This window comes from Penicillium verhagenii (assembly GCF_028828195.1).
Source record: "Penicillium verhagenii strain IBT 33310 chromosome Unknown utg000011l_segment0_segment0, whole genome shotgun sequence".
Taxonomy (NCBI): Eukaryota; Fungi; Ascomycota; class Eurotiomycetes; order Eurotiales; family Aspergillaceae; genus Penicillium; species Penicillium verhagenii.
In genome coordinates, this window is record NW_026643175.1 from 396,215 (window position 1) to 423,423 (window position 27,209).

At 48.0% G+C, this 27,209-nt stretch overlaps 9 protein-coding genes across 9 annotated transcripts; 8 read left to right on the forward strand and 1 right to left on the reverse strand.

The window, feature by feature from the left end:
- Positions 1-846: 846 nt before the first annotated feature.
- N7466_010540 (uncharacterized protein) lies at positions 847-3,081 on the forward strand (the record flags this gene model as incomplete). Its single annotated transcript, XM_057169929.1, has 1 exon — positions 847-3,081. The coding sequence occupies one exon, from the start codon at positions 847-849 to the stop codon at positions 3,079-3,081; it is 2,235 nt and encodes a 744-aa protein (XP_057016538.1).
- A 445-nt stretch (positions 3,082-3,526) lies between these two features.
- Positions 3,527-7,645, forward strand: N7466_010541 (uncharacterized protein; the record flags this gene model as incomplete). The annotated part of the gene is made up of 3 exons (XM_057169930.1): positions 3,527-3,611; positions 3,685-5,234; positions 6,002-7,645. 3 exons carry the CDS (start codon positions 3,527-3,529, stop codon positions 7,643-7,645), a joined length of 3,279 nt encoding a protein of 1,092 aa, XP_057016539.1.
- Positions 7,646-7,994: 349 nt separating this feature from the next.
- Positions 7,995-10,211, forward strand: N7466_010542 (Carboxylesterase type B; the record flags this gene model as incomplete). Its single annotated transcript, XM_057169931.1, has 8 exons — positions 7,995-8,010; positions 8,175-8,446; positions 8,504-8,508; positions 8,560-8,744; positions 8,799-8,883; positions 9,015-9,525; positions 9,632-10,034; positions 10,087-10,211. 8 exons carry the CDS (start codon positions 7,995-7,997, stop codon positions 10,209-10,211), a joined length of 1,602 nt encoding a protein of 533 aa, XP_057016540.1.
- A 2,272-nt stretch (positions 10,212-12,483) lies between these two features.
- N7466_010543 (sugar porter family MFS transporter) lies at positions 12,484-14,285 on the forward strand (the record flags this gene model as incomplete). The annotated part of the gene is made up of 3 exons (XM_057169932.1): positions 12,484-12,788; positions 12,856-13,056; positions 13,142-14,285. The coding sequence occupies 3 exons, from the start codon at positions 12,484-12,486 to the stop codon at positions 14,283-14,285; spliced, it is 1,650 nt and encodes a 549-aa protein (XP_057016541.1).
- A 1,142-nt stretch (positions 14,286-15,427) lies between these two features.
- On the forward strand, positions 15,428-16,474 carry N7466_010544 (zinc-binding alcohol dehydrogenase family protein; the record flags this gene model as incomplete). Its single annotated transcript, XM_057169933.1, has 1 exon — positions 15,428-16,474. One exon carries the CDS (start codon positions 15,428-15,430, stop codon positions 16,472-16,474), a length of 1,047 nt encoding a protein of 348 aa, XP_057016542.1.
- Positions 16,475-17,486: 1,012 nt separating this feature from the next.
- On the forward strand, positions 17,487-18,830 carry N7466_010545 (uncharacterized protein; the record flags this gene model as incomplete). Its single annotated transcript, XM_057169934.1, has 1 exon — positions 17,487-18,830. The coding sequence occupies one exon, from the start codon at positions 17,487-17,489 to the stop codon at positions 18,828-18,830; it is 1,344 nt and encodes a 447-aa protein (XP_057016543.1).
- Positions 18,831-19,796: 966 nt separating this feature from the next.
- N7466_010546 (TLC domain-containing protein) lies at positions 19,797-21,284 on the forward strand (the record flags this gene model as incomplete). The annotated part of the gene is made up of 3 exons (XM_057169935.1): positions 19,797-19,919; positions 20,012-20,746; positions 20,811-21,284. 3 exons carry the CDS (start codon positions 19,797-19,799, stop codon positions 21,282-21,284), a joined length of 1,332 nt encoding a protein of 443 aa, XP_057016544.1.
- Positions 21,285-22,737: 1,453 nt separating this feature from the next.
- On the forward strand, positions 22,738-23,703 carry N7466_010547 (phosphotransferase family protein; the record flags this gene model as incomplete). Its single annotated transcript, XM_057169936.1, has 2 exons — positions 22,738-22,950; positions 23,017-23,703. 2 exons carry the CDS (start codon positions 22,738-22,740, stop codon positions 23,701-23,703), a joined length of 900 nt encoding a protein of 299 aa, XP_057016545.1.
- A 389-nt stretch (positions 23,704-24,092) lies between these two features.
- Positions 24,093-25,219, reverse strand: N7466_010548 (zinc-binding alcohol dehydrogenase family protein; the record flags this gene model as incomplete). The annotated part of the gene is made up of 2 exons (XM_057169937.1): positions 24,093-24,741; positions 24,840-25,219. The coding sequence occupies 2 exons, from the start codon at positions 25,217-25,219 to the stop codon at positions 24,093-24,095; spliced, it is 1,029 nt and encodes a 342-aa protein (XP_057016546.1).
- Between the last annotated feature and the right edge of the window lie 1,990 nt (positions 25,220-27,209).

Sequence of the window (27,209 nt, forward strand, 5' to 3'; positions counted from 1 at the left end):
CAGGCAACGTGTTGGAAATACAAAATTTTGAAATTTAATGTTAACTTGCCAGTACCTCAGGTGTTGGCAGGGCCAATGCCAAGTACTTCCATTGCTTATACTAGCCCTGAAGTACAACCATGGATGCCATCCAAATATAGATTCGGACCCATGGAACAAGCGGAGTCCCAAATCTGCCCCTCAATTGGAGAAATGCAAGTTTATTTTTTACTTTTCTCAAACGTGTGCTATTGATTTCCAAGGTTGCGGCTTAATGTTCTCCACAGGGTGCGGCGGCCGATAGAGGCCACCCAATTTCAAGTTTCCAACCGGCAGAAAGTAAATTACGAGTAATTCCAACATTCAAATTCATATTAGTTTTTGAACTCCATTATGTTCAGGCAGTTAACTACTGATGTCTCTTTCTCTAGGTAGATTATCACAACAACTGGCAAGAAAGAGAGGCTGAGATCCTAGTCATATAATCCATTCCCAAGTCCCTTCTCTGGACTACTCTCAAGACTACTCTCAAGTCTATTCTCAAGTCTATTCTCATGTCTATTCTCAAGTCTACTCTCAAGTCTATTCTCAAGTCTATTCTAAAAGTTACCCGTATTTAGATCAAATCCCTTAAGATATTCCTATATATGATAAATACAATACAGGCGGGAAACAGGGCGGTGAAGTTAGGAACTGAAATTGGGATATGACCTAGGGGTGGCCTCTATCGGCCGCCATACCACAGGGACAAGGCTGAATTGCTAGACCCACGCCAAGACCATCGGCGCTTGGAACTTGACGTTACAATATTCTGTTTGCTGAGTTCTTTTCTCAGTTTCCCCTTACCAAGGTGTGAACATTCAAGTTATGACAGAAGAACCGCAGCTGGGCTCGATTCAAGAGCGAATCGCTGCTCTAAAGCTCTCCCAAGCCACTTCCCCATCGGGCCTTGAACCACCTCTATTCCGCCCGCCTGCCGATCGCGGCCAACCCTCTAGCAGACCACCACCATCATACGATGAGACCGAGTCCAGTTTTGGAGGCGACTCGTTTAGAAACGACCCCACAGATGCCCGTGCCCAACGACCAGCGGTGCGCCCCCCTCCAGCGCCATCGTCACGCCCGGAGTTGAAGCCGAAGCCGAAAGTTCCTCCTCCACTCCCAACGCGAAGGGACCGTCCACCACCTCCTCCCCCTCCTCTAGCGCGCCCTGAGCTCACTGAAAGACGCCCCGCTTTACCGCCACGCAGACCCACACAAGAACAAGCACGCAGGCCATCAATCGAATCATTCGCCTCAGACGCCTCTCACTCGACTACTGCGACAACTGTGAACAGTCTAGGGCGTGGCGCGTCGACGACGTCTGTCAATTCCACTGGCACTACTGGTACCACTGGTAGCAACCGCATAAAGGCCCCTGCTTGGGGAGAATCAGACCTACCCGTGCTTCCACCAAAGCGCATCAGAGAAGACCCAGTTGATGTGCCACCGCTCCCGCGCTCCGAATCCAAGTACGGATCCAAGTTCAACGGGTTGACTTCCAAGCTATCCTCCTTGCGCGGCAAGGAAGATTCATCCTCGCCAGCCACAAGACCATCGCGCCCTAGTTTGCCATCGCGCTCCTCAATCAGATCAGAAAAATCACCGGCGCCACCACCACTTCCTGCGCGGCGGCCCTCTGGATTGGATGTACCTACTTATGGATCCGAACAGACGAATGAAACCACACGAGATGAGCCCCCGAGCCTCCCTACTAGGCGGCTACCCCCTCCTTCAGATTCGTCTACTCTAGATAATATTCGACAGTCTGGGTTCGGTGGGCTGAAGCCTCCCAATCTCCCCGTGAGGCCCAGTAGCACACCAACCAACAGACCTCCGCCAAACGGAGTGCCTCCCCCGATTCCGCACGGATCTCGTCCAGACCTTTCCAAACTCCAAGCTACCAAACCACAATTCCATGCCTCCATCCCGGGCGCCGCCGCGCAGACTCCTAGCTCTGCGACAGAGTGCTTGGTATGCCGAGACTTTTCTGGTCCGGACTCCAGGGCAGCCCAGTATCCGCGTTCTTCCCTTCCCACGCAAGATTTGGGCTGGTTAGCGAATGAGTTGACTGCTCCATTCCCATCCCTTACAGACAAGGCTAGATCGATATTCACGTGGATGCATCATAATATTCATTACGATACTGTTGCATTTTTCAATAATGCTGTGAAACCTTCTACGCCTCAAGGCACCCTGGCTACTGGATTGGCCGTCTGCGAGGGCTATGCGGGGCTATATGCCGTGCTGGCCGCAAAGGCAGGATTGGAGGCCATCGTGATCTCAGGTGCCGACAAAGGCTTCGGTTACGAGCCTTTGGCACCAGGTGCGCGCCCTCCGCCATTCAAGTCTACACATGCCTGGAATGCTGTCAAGATTGACGGTGGACAGTGGAAGCTGGTCGACTCCTGCTGGGGCTCTGGCCACATAAACGGTCCCGGGATGCCTTATCAGCCAAAGTTTACCCCCTCTTATTTCACCATGTCAAACGAGGAGTTTGGTCTGAAGCATTACCCTGGAAACACAGACTTCCTCTATCGCGAAGATGGTCGCATCGTCTCTTACGAAGAATACGCAGTCATTAACCCAGACATGCCAACTGGGTTGAAAGCTATCAAGACCTACAACGATATGGATAACCACAATATCGGCCGCCGGACCCTACAGCCCGAGAGTGGTGATATCTCGGTATACAGTGCACAGAGCCCCCTTCGTTTCCAATTCGGCTTAGTGTGTGAACACTGGACATTGGCCCATCACTCACGTCTCAAGCCCGCGCTGTTCCTCCTTATGATCAAGGGGGTCGACGGACGCAAAGATGAAACGCTCCTCTTCAAACATGTGCGTGGCTCCGGGCCTGGTGGTGGCGGCGAGTTCTGGTATGTGGATGTGCCTGATTCAAGAATGCTCGGTGCTCCGGGTCAGAAAATCACACTTGCTGTGTTGACTAAGTTTGGGGAGCGCACGGATTGTCTTGGAATCACGGAGGAGGAGTTTGAATCCAAGCGCGGTCGTGTGGGGATGGCATTCGCATTTATTGCTCAGTGGGACTTGGTGAAATGATGATCATGCTGGGTGGTTAATTCGATTCGCAAACTTCTTACCAATATCTATGATTGTTGGTTTATTGCATTGGATATCTGAAAGTATGCCCTTCAAATGTTCGCGGTTAGATTTCTGTTCATATGAGAACGAACATGCATATATTGGAATTAATAATGATACTATGACCTGATTTGTGGACTGCGTCTATCTGTCGATTACTGCTATCCACCTGATTTGAATATTCAACGTCGCAAAGGGATCTTCCAAGGTTAGAAAGCTGGATAGTACCTAGTACCCCATTCCCCGGTTCCTCTAGGAGAGACCCTCTAGGATAATGTGGATTACGAAATCAAAATGGTTGCTTCTTTTACGGTTAGTAGATGAATCACCTGATGGCGGGGTATCTTGCTGAATCTTGATTGTGGACTTAGCGCTCTACTACTCAGCCGTCCTACCCATAATCATGGCTGCTACCACTTCCTACGGCGGCGAAAACCATGGAATTCAAGTTGCGCAGAACTATGCTCCTATCACTGTAAACCGGGTCGGTGAGTGAGGAATCAAGACTCTAACGAGACGTGGCTGATACAGCTAACACGTAAATACGTCTATTTTCACTAGAATCATCTTCGGATCAAGCATGTCTTCGGGATTTGCGTACGACTAATCCTTACGATGATAAGAGCCGCATTCAGAACACCAACGGAGGGCTGCTTAAGGATTCATACCGCTGGATCCTAGAGAACAAAGAGTTCAAACAATGGCAAGAAAGCGAGAACAACCGTCTCCTCTGGGTTAGAGGCGACCCCGGCAAGGGCAAAACGATGCTGATGTGCGGTATCATCGACGAATTGACACGATTTCATGGGAACGACGCGCACTCACATATCTCCTTCTTTTTTTGCCAAGCCACCGACGATCGCATCAATAATGCTGTAGCCCTTGTCCGGGGCTTGATTTACCTACTTGTGAGGAAGAGCCCAGCTCTTCTTTCTCACGTGCGGGGTCATTATAAGGAAGCAGGCAAGGCCCTATTTGAGGATGCTAATGCTTGGAGTGCACTCTCGGCTATCTTTACGGATATCCTGAATGACCCTACTTTGAACAATACTTATATCATTATTGACGCCTTGGACGAGTGCACAAATGGACGTCGTTCCCTTCTGGATTTGATCGTGCAACAGTCATCAACCCATCTAAAGATCAAGTGGATCGTCTCAAGCCGGAACTGGCCTGATATCATTGAGCGTCTTGATATTGCAACTCAGATAGCTCCTATCTCATTGGAGCTAAATGAGGTCTCCGTGTCCGAAGCTGTGAGAAAATTCATTCAACACAAGGTTGAGAGTTTGGCGACAGTCAAAAAATACAAAGAAAGCACCCGTGTTAGAATTTACGACCACTTATTGCTAAACTCGCAAGGTACATTTCTGTGGGTAGCCTTAGTCTGTCAAAATCTTGATAGAACACTACCGAGGCATGCTATCAAGAAGCTAGAGGCATTCCCTCCTGGATTGGATGATTTGTATAGCCGAATGATAGATCAGGTTCGCTGGTCTGAAGATGCCGAACTTTGCAAGCAGATCCTAGGCATCATGTCAACAGTTTACCGACCTATTACTCTTAGCGAGCTGGCTTCACTCATTAAACTGCCCGAGAGTGATGATAACAATGACTATAGCGAAGATGATGGTTATGAAGCCCTCTCAGAGATCATCACAGTTTGTGGGTCATTCCTGACGCTACAAGAAGATACTATTACATTCGTCCATCAGTCTGCAAAGGATTTTCTACTTCAGGAAGCCCTGGAAGAGATAGCCCCGAGAGGTACAGGAGCTACGCACTATATGATTTTCTCACGATGCCTTGAAGTGATGCTCAAAACACTTCGACGTGATATCTTCAACATTAAGCTCCCTGGATTCTCAGTCAATGATGTAAGACAACCTAGCCCGAATCCACTAGCAGCAGCAGAATATGCATGTGTCTATTGGGTAGACCATCTTCAAGGTAGCGAGCGGAATGAATACTATGAACTTAGCCTCAATGAGGGAGGTTGCGTCGATGTGTTTTTACAAAAAACTTACCTTTACTGGCTTGAGGCTCTCAGCATTTTGAGAAGTGTTTCACACGGCATTCAAGTAATGCAACGACTTGCGATGCTAACTCAGGTATGGCTTTCTTTATTTGATTCAAGATGTCTGTTTCTATTCTAATGAAGGAGCAACATTCATAGAAAAAAGCAAACTCGCAGGCTATGATTCTTCGGACACAGGACGCGTCACTATTCATTCGATATTTCCGAACTGCGATTGAAAGCAGCCCTCTACAAGTGTATTATTCGCCTCTTATATTCAGCCCAACAAGGAGTATTACCAGGCGTTGCTTTCAGACTGAGAAACCAGATTGGGTTTTAAATAGTCCAGTGGTAGAAGAAGAATGGGGTCTCTGTTTAGACACTCTAGAAGGGCATACTGGTGGCATCAATTCGATCGCCTGGTTGCCAGATCAAAGCCGGTCAATACTTGCTTCAGCGTCACAGGATACAACAATCAGGATTTGGGATCTGTCTACTGGTCAGAGTGTATGCACTCTTAAAGGCCATAGTGACTCAGTCCGTTTGATCTCCTGGTCGCCAGATGGAAGCCAGCTTGCTTCATCGTCATCGGATAAGACGATTAGGATCTGGGATATGGCTAACGATCAGAGAAGCGAAGGAAGTATCTGCATTTTTGAGGGCCACAAGGATGGGGCTAGTTCTATTATATGGTCATCGGATGGAAGTCAACTTGCAATAGGGATGAGTGATAAGATAGTCCGGATTTGGAATCCGGCTAACCCCCAGAGTATACATACTCTTAATGAACATACCTACCGAGTCAGATCGATCTCTTGGTCGCCAGATGGAAGCAAACTCGCATCGGCATCGCATGACAAGATAGTCATAATCTGGGATCCGGCTACTAGCCGGAGTATTTCTACTCTAAAGGGACATGCCAATTCAGTTGTTTCCATCTCTTGGTCACCAGATGGAAGCCAACTCGCATCGGCGTCTGATGATGAGACAGTCATGATCTGGGATATAGCCTCTGGCCAACGACTGTTTACTCTTGAAGGGCATGAAAATTCGGTCTATTTGATCACTTGGTCACCAGATGGAAGCCGACTCGCATCGGAGTCTGATGATAATACAGCCAGGATCTGGGATCCGACTACAGGCCAGAGTATTCATACTCTTGAGGGGCATATACCTCATAAGTTGTTTACTTCAATCTCTTGGTCACCAGATGGAAGTCAACTCGCATCGGCGTCTGATGATGAGACAGTCAGGATATGGGACACGATCACTGGCCAGAGGGTGTCTACTCTTAGGGGCCATGCTGGCATGGTCTCATCGATCGCTTGGTCACCAGACGGAAGCCGACTCGCATCGGGGTCTCATGATAAGACAGTCAGGATCTGGGATCCAGCTACTAGCTACCTACAGAGTATACCTACTCTAGAGGGCCATAATGGCTTAGTTAGCTTAGTTGCCTGGTCGCTAGATGCAAGCCAACTCGCATCAGCATCCGGTGCAGATGATCATACAGTGATGATCTGGGATCCGGCCACTGGCCAGAGTAAACGTACTCTTCAAGGGCATACAAACACGGTTATGTCAATCGCCTGGTCGTCAGATGGTGGGCGAATTGCATCGGCATCTAGTGGTAATATAGTTATTATTTGGGATCTGGCTACCGGCCAGAGTATATATACTCTAAAGGTGGGTACTACCCTTACATGCCAGTTCCGGGAGTTGATCTCCTGGTCGCCAGATGGAAGCCAACTCGCATCAGCATTAAGTGACACCACAGTCATGATCTGGGATACAGCCACTGGCCAGAGCCTCTCTACCCTTTGTGGGCATAAATCTTATGTCACATCACTTTCCTGGTCGAAAGATGGAAGCCGACTGGCAGTCGCGTCTGATGATACTATCAGGATCTGGGATTTCACTACAGGCCAAAGTATAGATACTTTTCAGTGGTTTATGGATGAGATGGATGATTCCGATCTTAGTGATGAATTCTTATCAGATGAGATGGATGATTTCGATCTTAGTGATGATCACTTAGTATCAACTGCCTGGTCGCCAGATGGAAGCCGACTTGCATCATCGTCCTATAGAAATATAGTCAAAATCTGGGACCCAGCCACCGGTCGGAACGTATCAACTTTCCGCAACTCTCTCAATGATCCAGGCTCCGTTCAATTCAATGAATCCAATCCGAACTATCTGCAGACTAGTATGGGTTCGTTTGATATCAGTTCGTTTGATATCGGTTCAGTTGATTCCGACCAACCATTGATGCATCATGACTTGAGTTTATCGCCCGAACAACACATGTACGGATATGGTTTGAATCATGACTCTTCCTGGGTAACTCACAATGGAGTTAAGATCCTGTGGCTGCCCGCTGAGTACAGACCGAGTGATTTCTCTCGTTTCGCCATATCGGGAACAAATCTGGCGATCGGGTGTTCATCAGGGCATGTTATATTTCTTGCGCTCGCAGAAAGAAGTTCCATCCTCGCTCGGTGATGAGAGTTTCCAAGTTATGTTGCTTTGGATTTCTACATTCTTTTTGGACCCCGACCATCATAAATAGACCTGGGCTGCACATGTGTGCGTTGACGAGGTATAATGACTACGCAAGGGTAGTAGGTCATGATCAGGAAAACTCAATATCGAGAAGACTCGAGGATCGGGATATTTCTAGCTTTGAATTAAATGTACGTACGACTCTGAGGACCAGACCAGAGCCTCAAGTGACCAGTAATGATGAGCCGGGCTTCAAGGTTCCGGGGCTGTTATGATAATGCCTAAGCACGCATGCTTGACATCCTATGATCAATAATATCGCAGTCCCGTTCTAAACCCATCATAATCCATGGATAGTGAACGGGGTGAGTCCAGTCAGCACTGCCTATTTGAGTCACATATCTAAAGCTTGCTTGAAAGTCATTCATGCTACTTAGTAGTATTAATATGTCAGTTGCCCACCGTTCATTGCATTAGTAGTCTCGTATTTGGCTAAGTACTAGTAGGTGATCATACTTAACAATGGCAGGCCAAAGCAAGCTCACCCAGTCGATAATCGCCGCATGCGCAATCTTTCTTGTGATATACCCGTGTCAACAATATTCTGCCTTAGCCCACCCTTCTCCCTTTGGTACTTCGGTTCAAACCAGCACTGGACTGATAATTGGCCACGTTGACTCCAAATTCCCCGATGTATTGGAGTATCTAGGCATTCCATTTGCGTCACCACCAACGGGCGAACTGCGATTCGCAGCACCCGTGTCATTTGAGTCCAAGGGTACTGTTCAAGCCAATGATTATGTCTGTCTTTATTTCACAGTCTTACTTTCACTAAATCCTTGCTAACATCATTGGTAGGGCCCGTACGTACAATACATTCGGACGCCTCCTAGAGCTAGCTAACGAATCAATAGCAATTGCCCGGCCAGTAACGCCTCACTTCCTCCATATCCTGGAATGACTCCTCAAGCACCCAAGATTCTTAGTGCATTTTTGCAACAACCTGGCTTGCAAAGTGAAGACTGCCTGTACCTCAATATTTGGACGAGACGTGATCCAGTCAGGTTGAAACCGGTTCTATTATGGATTCATGGTGGACGTGAGTGAAAGCTGTGACTATAATATACACATCTCCGTCTGACATGCGAGCAAGGATTTATCATTACCGGCGCTGAGTCGGAATACTATGATGGAAAATTTCTGACCTCACGGCACGATGTTCTGCTCGTTACGATCAGGTGAGTTCTTTTTTTTGGTGGTGGTGGTCGCCCAAGTGGGTAATTGAACGTACAACTGCGGACAGGTACACATAGATATACCCACCCAAGAATTTGAATCACTGACGACCGGAATCCACCTCCCCACCCAGCTACCGATTAAATATCTTCGGCTTCTCAGGCGCTCCAAAGCTCCCCCAAAATGTGGGCCTCCTCGATCAACGCATGGCAATCGAATGGGTCCACCGAAACATCGCAGCATTTGGCGGAGATCCCGACCGCATCACAATATTCGGGTCTTCGGCTGGCGGTACCTCTGTTGATTTCTATTCCTACGCATGGGCGCATGATCCCCTCATAAGCGGTCTCATCTCCCACTCCGGAACAGCATTGAGCTACAACCCCAATACACTTGCACAATCTGCACACGCTTTTCACAATGTGTCTACGTCCTTGGGATGCGGAGGTGAAGCCGAAGATCAAGACCTGGTTCTAGGGTGTATGCGCCAGAAATCTTTCGAAGATATATGGAACGTTTCTAATAACGTTGCGATGATCTCATCGGCCACGATCCCCGAGCCAGTGTTTCATCCCGTTGCGGACGAGATAACGGTTTTTAGTGATTATAATAAAAGATCGGCTGAAGGAAAATTTGCGCGATTGGTACGTTATAAAATCAACTGATGCATTCTTGGATTGTGATGAATCCTGGATCTGAACGGTTGAGTTTGACCAATCTGGAATAGTATGAACTAACATATCTTGACAGCCATACTTAGTAACATGCAACAACAACGAAGCCGGTTTCTACCGTCTCGCCGCATACGCAAGCCAGATCGCTGTCAGCAATAAATTGTGGACCGAATTCGATCTTGCAGCATTCACATGCCCTAGCGGTCAATCTGTAAGAGACCGATGGACTCATGGTGTCCCGACATGGCAGGCTCGATACTTCGGCGACTGGGACAACCTTCGTCTTTACCCTGGAAGCGGAACATATCATGGATCAGATCTACCAATGGTATTCGGAACTGCAGAGATAGTAAGCGATATCTCAGATAGTGAATCTGAAAAGGAGGTTTCAAGCTATATGGCTTCGGCCTGGGTCGCATTTGCCAGCGACCCGCAAAATGGGCTCGAGGAATTTGGGTGGCCGCGGTATAATCCCCATGGTGAGTTTTGAGTGACTGATCTGGGTTTGGGACGCTTGTTAACTTCGAATAGAGAAAACATTGGTTGGGCTGGCCTATGGAAATTCAACGTGTGCAGAGTTTTTTGAGCCGCGGCAGTTTGAGCGTGGATGCGCTGCTTTGGAAGGGGATGTGTTTCTCAGAGGTGGTGCTGTTTAGATTGATTTTTGGAGGCCTGCACATGTGGGTTAATGAAATGCCACATGCGATCATGTTTTCAGCATCCTCTTTGCGGAGGAGAGTCCCTTTTCCCCCTCCCTCTTTCTCTACCTTCCACCAAATCCCTTATCCATGGGTCTCCCTATACCCTGAATTTTTCAGTTCTCCTCTCTCTTTTCTTGGGGGAGTACCAGGAGCTACATCAAATGCCACTACATCATCCGTTCTAGACTTGTTGAATTGCCGACAAGACCGTGCATTTCCTAACAAATGAACCCATGGTTCCAGATACTCTTAGGCGTAAAACTTTCTTTCCCACTGCGGACCCGTGCGCCGTATGACGAGGAGGCGCGGGAAATGAAGACTAGCGCGCCCATCGACAGCCACCGCGTCGCATCGAGAAGGTAAAGATGGTACAAAGTTCACGGCAGAGGAAAAAAAAAGCCCCATCCGCAGCTAGTGCTTAAGTGCGCCATGGAGATTTATCCGGTGGAAAGACATAATTTTCCCTCCAGTAGCAGGCTCGGGCAATTAACGGAGACTTGACAAAGATATCGGGATGCGGGCGGGCCGTGCTAACACAGGGTCACAGGGTCTGTTGAGACTTTTTTCAGTTACTCAATTAATTAGAACCGAAAAAAAGTGGGAATGGCCATGTTGGTGATGCGAAACTTGAATTCAATTTTCTTTCTTAAACTCTGCTTGGATTTATTTTCCCCCGCTACTCCGTACTTGAATTGTAAATGCGGAGGGGAATGTCTGGGGAATGAGGTCCCGGTGAACGAAATTGGGAGTAGTCAACCCCGACCAAGTCGATCTCCGCATGAAATCAACATCAAACGCGGAGTCGAGCGGGTTGGAGGCCGACAACTTCATTTCCCTGCTTTGGATCATCGGTTTTTTATTTTATTTTGGGACCCACGCACACCTAAACTTACTACATAGACGACCTGCCAAATGTGGGCAGAAAAACAGCTGAAAAGAGGAGGGACTAAAAGTCCTTGGAGCATATTTTTTATATTTTTTTCTCTGTTTTTCTTTTTTCTTAGTCGATTTTTTCCCTACTGTGGTCAATTCGGGTTGGGATTTAGTAAATGAGCCGGAAAGACACCGTAATCCACGGGATAGGGCACCGAGAGACCCTCCGAAGTCCCACTTCTTCGGCGAGGGCCGACCACTCAATGCCGTGAGATGCCGTCCAAGGCCGTCCCCTTCTGGGTAAATGCCCGTCGTTGGGGCCCCGGATTGGCTCTCCAGCTCTCCAGAATGCAATGCAGATTTTTACTCAGAGTAGACCAAGTGGAGATTCGGTTAATTTGTAGGTAATATGCGCCAATTAATTTGTCGCCGTGAGTCGACCGTGGTGTCGCTGATTGCGCAGGGCCAAGTTTTGGGCTTTATCCTCATGCCTTGTTTACCTTGCTTTTTGGTTGCATTTGGCTTGGAGCTTCCTATTGGGCCTAGTCATTTGGCAATTATGGGTGGTATGATGAGTACTCTTACTATGGAGCAGAGCCAGGAAAAAGTTTTCTCCTTCAGGGTCCTCGGGTAGAGACAGGAGACCCTCTACTTTATTATACTTAATTCCAGGATGGAAATCTCACTTACGGAGAGACCTTGCGTTTGTCGATTCCCGTGCAGAAAGGGATTCCGATGGCGTCAGTAAGCCGACAAAGGGGCCGACCGAACACGGCTTCAACGGAATTCTTAGGGATTGACCATGCGTCTTTCGGTCTAGAATAGGCACCCCTCGTGGCCGATTCCCCGGATCCATTCATGCGATCGGCTTGGCCCAGCCAATAGGGTCAGTGTATGTGGGTCGCTGTCCCCCATTTCAGCCAATCAGAACTCGACTATCCCCGCAAGGAACACGCGAACAGGGTCTTGGCACATCTTGCCCGGAAACGTTGCACTCAATTTTGTTTTGAAGGCCCTCGAGTTTCTCCAGACTGAGATTACCCGGAATGAACGTACGTCTCTAGGCCAAATTGCCAGTGGAGCTGTCGCGAAATGGTTTCGGCCCCATGTTGAATCCACCCAGTCCAAAAGTAAAAAACAATACTAAAAAATAATAATAAATCAGAAAAAATAATCAGAAAGTAAAAATTTCGAAGAATTCCCTGTCATATGCAGTATCCCCAGATCTATTTAAATGCCCCTTTCCTCCCCCAGCCGGACTTGGGTTGATCGACTGGTCGTTTCTTTGTGTTTCCCCTTTCCCCACCTCGATACCCTATAGATCTGGGATCTAAGTCTCATTAGACTGCCCACAATGCCTCTCGCGGGGAACATCTACTATATCGCGGCCGTCTCCGTCATTGGAGGCGGTCTCTTTGGCTTTGACATCTCGTCTATGTCCGCTATTCTGGGGACAACTGCCTACAAGTGTTACTTCAACCAGGGACCCGAGGGCCCGCCTTTCAATGACAGCAACACATGCAGTGGATTGAGCTCCTTGTCCCAGGGTGGTGTTACTGCCTCCATGCCCGCTGGTTCGTGGCTTGGTGCTTTGATTTCTGGTTTCATCTCGGACCGTCTTGGTCGTCGCTACTCTATTATGGTTGGATGTGTTATCTGGTATGTCAATTCTCACGCGCAGCTATGTCTATACGAACCAGGAATCAAAACTAACGTGTTGATCCAGGATTGTTGGCTCTGTTATTATTTGCGCTTCGCAGAACATTGCCATGCTTTGTGTGGGTCGTGTCATCAACGGAATTGCTGTCGGTATCGAGAGTGCCCAGGTTCCTGTCTACATCTCGGAGCTTGCTCCTCCCTCCAAGCGTGGTCGTCTGGTTGGATCCCAGCAGTGGGCTATCACTTGGGGTATTCTGATCATGTACTAGTATGTTCAAACTCACCCCCAAAATCCTCGAACTATGCGCAGATGGCAAGAACAGGAGAACTAACACTGCATTTTTCTTTTACAGCATCTGCTTCGGTTGTTCCTACATCGGTGGCCAGGACACCACCAACTACAGCACCGCCGTCTTCCGTATTCCCTGGGGTCTCCAGATGCTCCCTGCCGTCCTCCTCTTCCTCGGCATGATCAGCCTCCCCGAATCCCCCCGCTGGCTCGCCCGCAAAGACCGCTGGGAAGAATGTCAATCCGTCCTCGCCCTCGTCCACGGAAAGGGTGACCCCAACAGCCCCTTCGTCGTCGCCGAGATGCAAGAGATCGGTGAGATGTGCGAGTTCGAGCGCCAAAACGCCGACGTCACATACCTGGAGCTGTTCAAGCCCAAGATGATCAACCGTACCTTCATCGGTATCTTCATGCAGATCTGGTCCCAGCTCACCGGCATGAACGTCATGATGTACTACATCACTTACGTCTTCACCATGGCCGGCTACTCCGGCAACGCTACCCTCCTCGCCTCCTCCATCCAGTACATCATCAACGTCGTGACTACCGTCCCCGCTTTGATCTGGGTCGACAAGTGGGGTCGTCGCCCTACTCTGCTGGTCGGTGCTGCCCTCATGATGACCTGGATGTACGCCAACGCCGGTCTCATGGCCTCGTACGGTGTCGTCGTCCCCGGTGGTATTGACGGAACTCCCGAGGAGTCCATGCGTCTGAGCGGTGCCCCCGCCAAGGCCCTCATCGCCTGCACTTACCTCTTCGTTGCCTCCTACGCTCCCACCTGGGGCCCCGTGTCCTGGGTCTACCCTCCCGAGTTGTACCCCCTCCGTGTCCGCGGAAAGGCCGTCGCACTCGCTACCTCCGCTAACTGGGCTTTCAACACCGCTCTGGGTCTCTTTGTGCCCTCTGCTTTCGCCAACATCCGCTGGCAGACTTACATCATCTTTGGTGTTTTCTTGACCGTTATGTGGCTCCACGTTTTCTTCATGTTCCCTGAGACTGCTGGCAAGACTCTTGAGGAGACCGAGCAGATCTTTGAGGATCCCAATGGTATTCCGTACATTGGTACCCCTGCCTGGAAGACTCGCCACGATCACAAGCGTACTGCTGCTGCTGAGCGTGGTGATGTTGAGGTCCTGGGTGAGAGATTGGCGATGGCTGAGAAGAAGCCTGTTGCTGCTCATGCTGAGGACAGCACTGAGTCATCTTAAGTTATATTTAATTTACAGTTGAGGAGATATATCTTCTTTTTGGTTTGGATTTGCTATGGTCCTTATACTGGATTGGATGATAAACATGTAAAACAAGATTCATGAGATACAATTGAACATTTGAATAAACAAACATTGAATTGGTTTTTCCAAAGCTTCCAACATTGAAGGTTGCATTCCTACATAAAATTGATCCAGATGTCTATTTGGCCTTCGTGCTATTAAAATAAGCCCGGTCATTACTTCGTAGTAGATACCCATATGTACTACCAAGGTTGGAAACTCAAGGTTATACATAAGCAAATGCTTGGACTGTACTCCGTACAATTTCCAACTACACTTTGGGGAAGCGGGCCTGGCTTACTAGGCTAATGTACATGATTCATGATAAGTGCAGCCTCAGGCAGGACTGGAAAAGTGAGATTTGCTTGCGCACTACTAGTGATTGTAAAGGAATTCAGTGAACCTCTAGCGGTATATCCATCTCCTCCGTGAGGCTTTTACCATACTAGTACTAGTAGTATATATGGTAGATACCCGCGGATATCCCTATATAGCAGGAGTTGATATCCCTTTTGCTATTTATTTTTAAGAAAGGGTTGAAATGACTGTTGATCAATGATGGAGTGCAGATTCACGTGACCAGACAAGTTCTTCAGAATCTTCAAAATCTTCACCGATATTTCACATATTTCTCATATTTTTGTGCACGGCTCGTAACTGTGAATGATTGATAATCAATTAAGATGTTTCAGATTTTAACCTCGGTCGTGATTTCATTATTAAGCCAGTTTCTTCAGGAAGTTTGGTACGCTCCATAGGTTTTAGCTTGAAAACGTGATCTTATTGGTCACCCTGCGGCGATTGAGCTTCATGCAGCTAGCGTTAAACTCCGCATTCGGGTTAGCGCCAATAGTATATGGATAATGGATGCAATGATGAAGACATAAAAAATTATTAATCGATGTTCGAACAAGGTTCGCTGATCTTCCATCGCATTGAATCGGGCTTTTCGACTTTGATTTCATCCGTGGACTCCTATATAAATCCCCAATCCCCAAAAAAGGTTCAATTGAAACACTAATCCAACCACCCCCATATCAATCACCATTGATATTCCTAACATAAAATAAACCGCCAAAATGACCACCCAAAAAGCCGTCGTCATCACCTCTCCCCAGGTCGCCGAGGTAGTTACCGATCGAGCCCTGCCCACCCTCCGTGACGACTACATCCTTATCAAAACCGTGGCCGTCGCATTGAACCCCACCGATTGGAAGCACATCCTTTACGTCTCCCCACCCGGTTCCCTGATCGGCTGTGACTACGCTGGCGTGGTCGAAGAGGTCGGCAAGGACGTCAAGAAGTCATTTAAGAAGGGCGACCGTATCTGCGGTTTCGTCCACGGAGGAAACAAGTCCCAGCTCGAAGATGGTGGCTTCGCCGAATACATTGTCGCAAAGGGCGATCTCCAGATGCACATCCCGGATAACCTCACCTTCCAGCAAGCCGCCACCCTCGGTGTTGGTGTCACAACTGTCGGCCAATCGCTGTACCAGACCTTGAAGCTTGCCCTCCCCACCGAACCCCTCAAGACCCCCGAGCCCCTCCTCATCTACGGCGGATCCACCGCCACCGGTGCCCTCGCTATCCAGTTCGCCAAGCTGTCCGGTTACCGCGTCCTCACAACCTGCTCGCCCCGCAACTTCGATCTCGTCAAGAGCCTCGGTGCCGACGAGGTCTTCGATTACAAGGATGCTGGTGCTGCGGCCGCTATTCGCGCGGCTACTGACGACAAGCTCAAGCTTGTCCTCGATACCATCTCCATTGATGCCAGTGCGGAGTTCTGTGAGAAGGCTTTGTCGACCGCTGGTGGTGATTACACTGCTCTGCTTGCTGTCGGTGTTAAGCGTGATAACGTGAAGAGCCACATGACTCTGGGATACACCGCTGTTGGTGAGGCCTTTGATAAGTTTGGACGCTTCTGGGACGCTGTCCCCGAGAACAAGGAGTTCGCCATTGGATGGTGGAAGATTGCTGAGCCAATCCTGGCCTCAGGAAAGGTCAAGGTGCACACCCCCAAGGTGAACCCCGGTGGTTTGCGTGGAGTTCTTGAGGGACTGGAGCTGCTCAAGGCGGACAAGGTCAGCGGTGAGAAGCTGGTCTACAATGTTGCCGAGACAAACTAGGATCGTTTGTTGCAAATTGAAAATCATGAAGAATATTAGGTAGGAATCAAACGCAATTATGATCCAAGATCTTTGGAAATATGCACCAATGTAGATGTTCCTAAACAATTTCTTGGCCTTCTTTGATCGGGCCGAAAATATTGAAAATTGAATGCCGGAGACACTAATTGCACCATGCATCTAATGTAGATCGCTTCGGTATCGGGAAGCCGCCTTATTAGGACTGGAGCGGCGTGAGCCGATCTCGGGGTATGTACACACCGCATTCGGCTAAGGGTTTCGTATCGAGGCTTAAACATCGCGGGCCCCCGACACCAGCCGAACCCTGACGTCGGTATAGACATCCATCTTCGGGACCCTGTTGGAGCTAACACTATAAATTTACTCCGTGTGAGATCCCGTGTTACCAGTTTCGGTCTTGCCTTGTCGAAAGTGTCATACAGGAAGCCACTCGAAGTAGCACTGCGCCGTTCCGTGGCCGAATGACCCTAAAATTTCCGATAATATTTAATGGATAGAACGATACTAATGAAGATCACCAGAAGAATTGCTACATCCGTCATTGAAGTAAGTGATATTCCAAAACTAGACCTTTTTGACATCGAAAAACCCTGGCCAGTGCAGCGGGGCATGACTAACATCCCCGTGCGAGACGTTGTTCGGAGAAACCCCGACCCCAACCTTGGAATCACCCCACCTGATTCGGCTTTCGAAGTACTGAACTCAATTGCCGCTTCGCTGACAGTATGGGCGCTTGTAAGGATATCTGGAGTATAATCGATCGTCTCCATACTCCCGGCTTTTGCATTAACCCGTGTGGATATTTCAATGGGCGAGATGATGTCAGATGTACTATAGTTGCTCCCCACGCTCCAGGGCTTGTGGGGGTTCATCATAGGAAAATTCGGAAAATGGCTCATGTCAAGGCTGATCAGCGAAGTATATAAGGAGGAATATTTTTCTTCATTTTTCTTTTCTTTTCTCGAAGCAAGCATACTCAAAGTCATTCACCATGTTGAAGTTGTGGTTTATTGCCCTCTGGGTCACCCTGGTCAAGGCCTGGGTTGTCAATGAAGGAACAACATGTGTTCTGTACCCCGAATCGCTTGTTCACCATGGACAAGAGGTGGATGACTCCCCATCTATCCAGGAAGCCTTTGACATGTGCGGCACAAACGGAACTGTTATTTTCTCCAAGAATGTCTTCCACGTCAACACTGTTCTGAACACTACCAATCTGCTGAATTGCGATGTTCATCTCCGTGGTGAATTGCGCTTCTCCACCAACCTCCCTTACTGGAGAACTCACTCGATCAGTGTTGTTCTCCAGGATCAAGTCACTGCTTGGCTGTTTGGAGGTACCAACGTGAACTTCTACGGCGAAGAAGGTGGTTTCTACAACGGCCAGGGTCAAGCTTGGTACAACGCCAACCGTAATGAGTCCAACCAGCCAGGACGCCCCATGAGCATTACTTTCTACAACTCGACCAACCTACTTGTCGACGGTTTGCGGATCATCCAGCCCCAGTTCTGGGCCACCTTTGTCTGGGACAGCAAGAATGTCTCCGTCACCAACTTGTTCGTGAACGCCACTAGCAACAGCAAATGGGGCACCATGAACACCGACGGTTACGATTCCTGGAAGAGTGACTCTCTGCTTGTTGAGAACGCCACAATCATCAACGGTGACGATTGCATCGCAGCCAAGGGTAACACCACCAACCTCCACGCCAAGAACATCTACTGCGAGGGCGGCACCGGAATTACCATCGGATCTATCGGCCAATACCCCAACATGCCTGACTACAACATCAACACCACCTTTGAGAATGTCATCGTCAAGAACTCCATGGACGGCGCCTACATCAAGACCTGGCAAGGAACCCGCGTCTACACTCCCAGCAACGGCGACTGGGGTGGTGGTGGCACCGGTCTCGTGAAGAACATCACTTTCCGCAACTTCGAGATGATCAATGTCGGACTCCCCATTCAGATGTCGCAGTGTGTTTACTCGGCAGACAGCAACAAGGGCTGCAACACATCGACCTTGCAGATCGAGGATGTCAAGTGGCAGAATATCAGCGGTACTTCCCGTTTCAACATCGCTTCTTCCATTTACTGCTCCGACGAGGTTCCTTGCCCCAATATCACGTTTGATAACGTGAATATTACTAGCGTGAATGCCAGTCTGGGCCTGCCTTACTACGACACTGATATCCACCGTGAACTATACCAGTGCACGAACATCGTTGGACAGAAGAACTCTGGAATCCCCTGTAACCAGGCCGCTCCCAGCAACTTCAGCCAGTGGATCTACGGCAATGTCGACAGCACTGGCCTGGCAACTTTGACTTGAGCTTATTAATTTGTTGCATGTGAATACGATATACCGACGAAATTTGAACGGATTGTTTGATAACTTTGTATGATATCCCATGTCCTCCAACATGTCTTGTTATCTATTATTTAGATAGAATAATTAGAACAGAGATTTTTTCTTATGAACTCTGAGCATTTTCCAAGTTATAGAGTTACAAGTAAAGAGCGCTGCACATATGCCCGGCACAGATATGAAAAAGAGAAGCAGAAGTCCGCAGGTGGGAGTCTAGAGGAAACGGACTCGGGTTTCAGACTTCAGGTCGAGAGAAGGTGGGTCAAAAGAACAGCGATGATTGTCTCTTGCGTTAGAACAAGTCAGCTGACTTATACTCTGTACAAAGCACACAGGGCTTCTTTCATCGTCATCGGAATTGTGCAGAAGTGCTTATTGGTCCTGTTTTGTAGAGCTAGTGCATTTATTCACTAGTGCGCCCCGCAGAGATTTGCCTTTTCTCGGTCCGAATTGTTATACACGTATCCGTATACCCGTATACTCCGTTTGTACTTGAATCTCAATCACGGGTGGATGCATAATTATTAGTTACTCCGTAAGAACAGACGAGATGTCCGGAGTGACATGATCGTGGATGAATATCCCGGATAAGGAAGGAAAAGTGGAGTCAAAAAATCTTTGACAAAACAACCTTGTGTACGGTGTACACACAAGAAAGAGAGAGGAAAAAATAGGGGCCAAGACAAATCGGGCCTCGGAAGAACCGGTGGTCCAATTCAAATGTTTTGTTTATTTTTTTTTCTTTTTATACACGATCCATTTGATGAAGTGGATACATATAAGCTCGGTTGGTGAGATCTCGTTCTCGTTTCTCTTTCCGTTTTCCGTCGCACCCTAAAAAAGCACGTGAGAGCGTTGATCATCGAATCGGTCGCATCCAACTTTCTTCCTTCCGACAACTCACACCTTGGAACAAAATTCCTTACCACAATGGTTCGCCCTCGTGGTAGATCCCATCTGGGCGTGGACATCCGCGGTGACACCAGTGCGCCCGCCATGTCCACCATGAACGAAATGAGTCCAATCGAGCCCGCATCTCCCGACATGGCCAAGGTACGTGTCTGAATGTACTCTCCGAATAATTCTTGAACCCCAAAACTCAAGCTTCGCGCGCTAACATGCCTTCCCTTGGGTGCATTCAGCAGTTCGAGAGCCAGGTCTCTGAAAAGTCCCCCGCCAAACCCCATACAAAGCGTCGTCGCAACCGCTCGCTGCTGCATCGTTTCGCCGACACTTGCCTCAAGTACACCTGGCTACTCCCGCTGATCGTTCTGGGCTTCTTGCTCTCCCTCTACGCGATCAATCCTACTCCGTCAAATCCCATGCACAGCGCAATCTTCCTTTCCTACCCACAATCACCCAAGACCCCCGGCGGCCCGATCATGTATGGAAAGGGCAAGAAGGATATTGCCTTTGTGGCATTCTACACGGTTGTTCTCTCGTTCACACGCGAGTTTATCATGCAGCAGATGATTCGCCCACTCGCTATTTTCTGTGGCATCCGTGGAAGGGGCAAGACTGCCCGGTTTATGGAGCAGGTCTACACAGCGATCTACTTTGGCATCTTTGGTCCGTTTGGCCTGTACGTCATGAAGCGCTCGGATATTTGGTACTTCAACACCACCGCTATGTTTGAGAACTTCCCCCACCGCGAGCACGAGGGACTGTTCAAGGCATACTACCTTCTGGAAGCAAGCTACTGGGCGCAACAGGCCATTGTGCTCATGCTGCAGCTTGAGAAGCCTCGCAAGGATTTCAAAGAGCTGGTCGGACACCACATTATCACCTTGGCGCTTATTGCATTGAGCTATCGGTTCCATTTCACCTACATTGGTTTGGCGGTGTACATCACCCACGATGTCTCGGACTTTTTCCTGGCGGTATGTGCAAAGCAAAACCAAGACATTGATTCAATAGAATTTCTTGCTGACCCAAGTGACCTAGACCTCAAAAACATTGAACTACCTTGATGCTTATATCACGATTCCTTACTTTGCCGTTTTTGTTGGCATGTGGGTCTACCTTCGCCACGTGTTGAACTTGAAGATTCTTTGGGCTGTTTTGACCGAGTTCCGTACCGTTGGTCCTTTCGAGCTCAACTGGGAGACTCAACAGTACAAGTGCTGGATCAGTCAGTACATCACATTCGGCCTGCTCGCTAGTCTTCAAGCCGTGAATCTGTTCTGGTTGTTCTTGATCTTGCGCATCTTGGCGAACTACATTTTCAACAGCGTCACAAAAGATGAGCGTAGCGATGATGAGACTGAGGAAGAAATCGAGGTCGAGGTTGAGACCAAGGCTACCCTCGCTACTGGTGCTGAATCCGCCAAGCAGGAGAACCAGGCTCCGCAGCTCTTCCTCAATGGCGAACCTGCCCCCGAACAGCGTGGTCCCCGAACTCGCAGCAGAAAAGCGTGAGGATGAGAATGTCCAAAATGACGTCAAATGTCTCAAATATCTTTGGGAGGACCTCTCTGCCCGCTCATCGCGTCTATTTACGTTGTCTTTGGTTTCATGGGGCAACCAGAAAGTCCTTTCTCTATAATTACTATACATGTGTGAGGATTCGGATGCCTCAGACATGGTGTTCATGATTCAAGCGATCCACCTTTAATTGGCCGTTTCGAACTTACGTGGTGCATTGGGATGAGGTTTGTTGTGTTTGCTTCTTGTGCGTGGTGTGGACGTTTATATTCGATTCATGCACAATCTGTTTCTGACTCGGTTTTCTTCTTGTTCTTATCATACACTTTTACACCCTGTACGAAAGTTTTGTTTCTTGACTGATGCCATTGAACGAACATATCCATGATCTTCACGTGAGAACTGTGTCTTGAAAAAATCAAATAGGCGTTTTTTCTCGAATGGCAGTGCTAGGTTGACTACATTGGATATGCATTCACCTGCACATGTGGGCAGATCATGGGCTCTTTTTGCTTATTTAACCAAGGTTATCCAGCAAAATTTCCCGCAAAAACCAGGATTTCTGGAATCAATTGAACAAGTCTCTCAAGTTTCTCAAAGCAAATATGTTGCAATGTCCAATAGAAGGTCGATGAATGATAGCTTGATTGAGCAAGAGCACTAGAACATTTAGGGGGTTCAACTATAAAAATCAACTGTTTTTTTTATATAAATGTCGTTGGACTAGCTTGTAAGTTAATAAGATGTATTTTATAACCATAAACTCCAAATAGCCCTCTACTACTTATCCACCACCGCCCACAATCACCCATCATACCCCTTCTATGCCCCCACCAACTACAACACTACCGCGGTCCGCACATGTGCATCCACCCCCTCTCCCCCACCAGCTCCACCACCTCCCTCGACCCCCTAACACTCACATCCCTACTCCCCGCATCCACCAACTCCCCATCCCTTACTATACAGTACAAATACAAAGTTTAAGGTGCCTCGGGCGCTGATGATCCACACCGCTCATCATTTTTTCCAGTTCTCACTTTCATTTTGAATCCTGTTAGAGTCTGCGAGGAGAACCATATCCTATCCTTTCTCTCCGTAAGTGAGAGGTTTTTTAGATCCCCTAGTCTATATTTCTGTTTGGCAGACAGTGGTTATTTTTACCGACTCAAGCTCCTGGTCTACTGTCCAGGCATTCCTGGAAAATAGTGATAGCCAAACCTCTCGCTATTTTCACCAAACTCAATGGGATGAGCTCTGTCGAGTTGCTTCGGGCCTTGCTGGTCATTCAGAGTGCGTTGCCTTAGACCGGGTTGCAAGTGGGCTTAACAATATTGTTCGTTTGCTGGAATTTTCCAACAAAAGTTGTTGGGTCGCTCGGGTTCATATTAGAAGAAGCTGCTCCCCGCTTGTCAGCTGCACCAAGCTTGAGGCAGAAGTTGCAACAATGCAATTTATTAAAGAGCATTCCGATCTACCACCGCCTCGAGTTTTTGCTTATGAAGTCAACGATAACAATCCGGTGGGCACTGCTTTTATACTTATGGAACTACTACCTGGTAGTGTGGCTATGGATGCCCTGGGTGGCTACGAGGTCCATCGCGGTGTGATTCCTAGAGAATACCGGCAAAACTTTTACCGCTCTGTCGCGAAGTGTCATGTTCGTCCCCTAACCCGCTATGCAGATTCATCTAGGTACTCCTTAGTTGCTCACCTCATATTTTAGGTTCAGTTAACATCATTACGTCTCCCAAAAATTGGGACGATTGTCCGGAACCGCGATGGTGGATACGAGTGTGGCCCCTTACCAGGCATTGGCGGACCGTTCGACTCCGCAACTGCTTTTTTCGAGGCATGGGCAGACAACGTCAACTTCAAGTGGGATAAAGAAACAATCATAGACATGATGCAGCGAAGTCCGTTCCCAGCAGAAAAGATGGTTGAGATCATCGAGAACTTCCCATCGCAGATCAAAGCATTGGCTAGCCGACTATCCTTGTGCAACGAAGGACCATTCCCTCTGGACCATGATGATTTCCTCCATAGTAACATCATGGTGGACGAGGATAACTTCGATGTGACGGGAATTATAGATTGGGAAGGGGCATGTACCGTTCCCTGGGAGCTCATCGCATTCCCAGATTTCCTTACAGCCATGCCGGTGTCCTTCGATCTGCCTCAGAAATATGATCGGCATGGGCAGCCGTTGGATGGTGAAATACAAGAAGTCTGGCGCGAGCGAGGAGACTATATCGAAATGGTAAAGTCAATAGAGCATGCGGATAGCCTGCTCTCGACTTGCCTGAGCAGCAAGAAGATCCAGGCTATAGCTTATTCGTATGGGGCGTATACTAGTGTTGGAAAGTTGGGTTTTTATGATCGAGTTATAAAAGAATTACACATGCAGGAATAAAGCTTCATTGTGAAGATTCATTGTGAAGACTGAGACTGTGTCAAAGTTTGTTGGCGAAATCTGGTGAGGGTTGGAGGCCGAACATTTGAATAGCGACATTCTGAATTCGTTAGTGCTTGGAGATCTGTCACTACGCATTAAGTGACAATTCAACGGAACAAAGGGTCCTACGTCTTTGTCTAAATTGTCGCTGATATACTTTGCAAAATATTCCCCTGGATGATTAAAGGCCATCAGGTCATTAGTTTACTTTTTGACCTAATAACCTGATCGTCTACAACATTTGAAACTCGGTAGCCTGCATACAGTGGACGGCGGTGTATCCCGTCATTTGAAACTATTCAACGTTAATGTAATTCATCTACATATCACTTCGGCGGTTGATTCTTTTACACAGATACCACCAATTTCTCTCCGCTAACACCTTTGCGCATCAATTCTAGACCCCTTTCCAGCTTATCAAACCCACGACCCACCTCATGCACTGGAAGCGGCAGTTTGTATTTCTCTTCCTCCAACAATCTCTGCAAAGATTTCATCATGTTCTCATTTCCAGGCAATTTAGGCAGATCCCCTCCCCTGAATAAGACTGATTCGATGCCACTCGGGACCTTGATCTCGCTGTCACCGGTCCACACTTGTGCATATTTCTTTGGCCCTTGGGCATCCAATGTCTCAAAGATATGGCTCTGCAAGGCACCGGCACCGACAACATCGATAATCGCGTCCACGCCTCGAGATTCCGGAGTTTGTGATTTGACCTGCTCGACTAATGTCTCAGACCCTCTATCGAATACGCCATCGACACCAAGTGTATTTTCAAGGTAAGCATGGTGCCGAGGAGAGCTTGTGGTCAGGATTCTACAGCCAGGGACTGCAAGACGAAGAAGCTGAACGGTGGCAGCGCCGACTGCTGAGCTTCCACCGAGTATGAGGACAGATTTGGGATTGAATCCTGTTGTCTCTCCGCCTTCGAGAAAAGGCAGTGGCGTCTTTAACCCGATGCCAAGTGCCACGATGCCCGTGAGAAAGGTTACCCTAAATTATTCTCGAGTCAGCTTAAAGTTCTTAATACTTCAAATCAGCCGTGAGTGAAGTGAGTTTTTCTGAGAGAAGGAGAGAGGGAGGGAGGATACCCAAGAGTTGAGGCTTGTTCAAGTGTCCACGATTCAGGAATCCTAGCCACGTCCGCTTCCTTTAGGACCGCATACTCCTGGTACGATGCGGCACGATCGCCGGGTGTGAACAGAGCCAACACTTTGTCACCCAAGCCTACTCTTTTCACGCTGCTCCCGATTTCCTCCACAATGCCTGCTCCGTCCAAGCCTGGTACAAATGGCCAGGTCTTGACTTTATGGCCCTGGTCGACCATTTTGTAGTCTGCAGGGTTGATTGCGATGGCTTTGAGGCGAATCAGAATTTCATCTGCGTCTTGTACCATTGGCTTTGTAGTCATAACAGCTTCCAAGGGCCGGCCTTTTTCTCTGGCCACATATCGAAGCATTTGCGTGGCCATATTGCCAACTTATATCAATAGGTTTCTATGTTTTCTTTTTCCGATCGATTTTCTCTATTCAAGATAGCAGAATGTAAGTGCTGATCGCAGATACTCGTGTTTAACGGATGACAGCTTACCTCGGCATGTACTGATCCTGGTATTAAGAACCCCTTAATTGTGGTCGGGGATGGCGCTCTGTATATGTATACTATACTATCACTTGAGGATCAATATGAGAACATATCGTCATGCTTCCTATTATTTATATAAACGCCTTAGGAATTTGGGGTGTTAGTTATCTCTTTGTTCTTTATCTCCGACGCCATTTAGACAGTGAGAACGGAGATAGAAAGGGGGGCCGAATTTAAATCCGGGTTCCCGTTTTCGGTCGGTAGCCTGAATTCATAAACAGCACGTTCCAAACAGTCTTTATTATAGACCTGGCCTTCCTTGCGTATCAATGGGAAACGCACTGGTCTGGAGCTTCAAGCAAAATCAAGCTTCATTGTCATACAGCGAAAGTCTGCCCACTGACCGTCCATCTACGCGAAGAGACCGTGCAAAAGCCAAACGTTTACGGATATTCTTGACCAGCTAGTGCAAGGACTAGGTTCCCTTTTTAGATCTGATTGCCTTAGATCTCGGGCAAAATCGGCCCTTTTTCCTGAAGATATTAATCTACACACTATCGTTGAGATCCTGTGCACATCATTGGCGACCATCGTCGGCTCGGACCTCTCGTTTGCTCAAGCCTGCTTACATGCATGATGCAGGGTATTTGTGGTCAAGGCGAGATAGCGCCGCATTATTGCTTTTCAATATGGATCGACCGTCAGATTTTTGTGATTAACTTAGAGATCGGAACTTTTAATGTCGAGGACCAACCCCTGCAAACTGCCGTGAAGATTTGCTTGCGGTTAGGAGAGATGGAGCGGGTAAAATGCTTGATGGACCAGCTTCGATCGCAAACCGATGCTTTGGAGTTTATGATTCCTGCTGTCGAGGAGGTTTTTCGCAGCGTAAATTCCTGGCTTGGACGGGATTATTTGAGAATATTCGACATGATGGAGTCGAAGCTGAGAGAACTGAATACTTGAAATGAAACTAGTTATGCCATTTAGATGGAGTTGATACACCTATACCAAACACTGAATTAGTCTCATCCATTGCTTCAGACCTTGACCATGCCGTATACTATACATAAGTCAGGTTTATACCTAATTATACTTGGATTTCTAACTTTGAAGGTTGTACTTGGATTTGTGTTTGGTTTATGACCCTTGGCTTACACCCAGCATCCCGATGTCTACTATCTTAGAATCTTCTGTCGCCCGATCGCCTAGTGCTAGGTCAGTAAGCCCAGGTGGCTTCTCATGTGTCTGCCTGGATTTTACATGTTCCTGAGAAGGTTCCAAGGTTTGTTCCCGTCTCTTACCGAGTGGGTCCCTAACAGCCGGATAACCAGCACGGATCTAAGGAAACCAAAGACTACAAATAGAAACACGGGAATTGTTGTTCACACGCACCGAACACAGTCTTTTACGTGTACTAAAGTTCGAGCCAGGCACAAGAAGGACCCGATGCGAGTTGCCTCACCAGTCTAGAGCCTTTGGGGTATGATGTAAAGTTGGTCAGAATCATTAAATGGGGCCGACCCCCCAAAAGAGTAAAATTCGAAAGGAAGTTCAGATTTGCTAATTTGTGGTTTAAAGAGAATGAACTGCAGAATAGTGACTTTGACCTTGGCGAGAAAGGTACTGGTATCTATTATAACTGCCAAGTGGAATGGCGTCTGTACCGTCTATACGCGTATACAGATTCCCCACAGAATACGGATACGAACTATCCCTATTTAGTATTTACGTTCACTGCGACCCACTATGATGCAGTAGAAGGTTCAGTACTACTTAAAGAGAGTCTTGAAAGCTCAAAGCTGATATCAACAAGTGTGAGCAAAAAGCACCCACGGTCCACAATTGTCATGAACTCATTGCTCTCGTTGATCGTA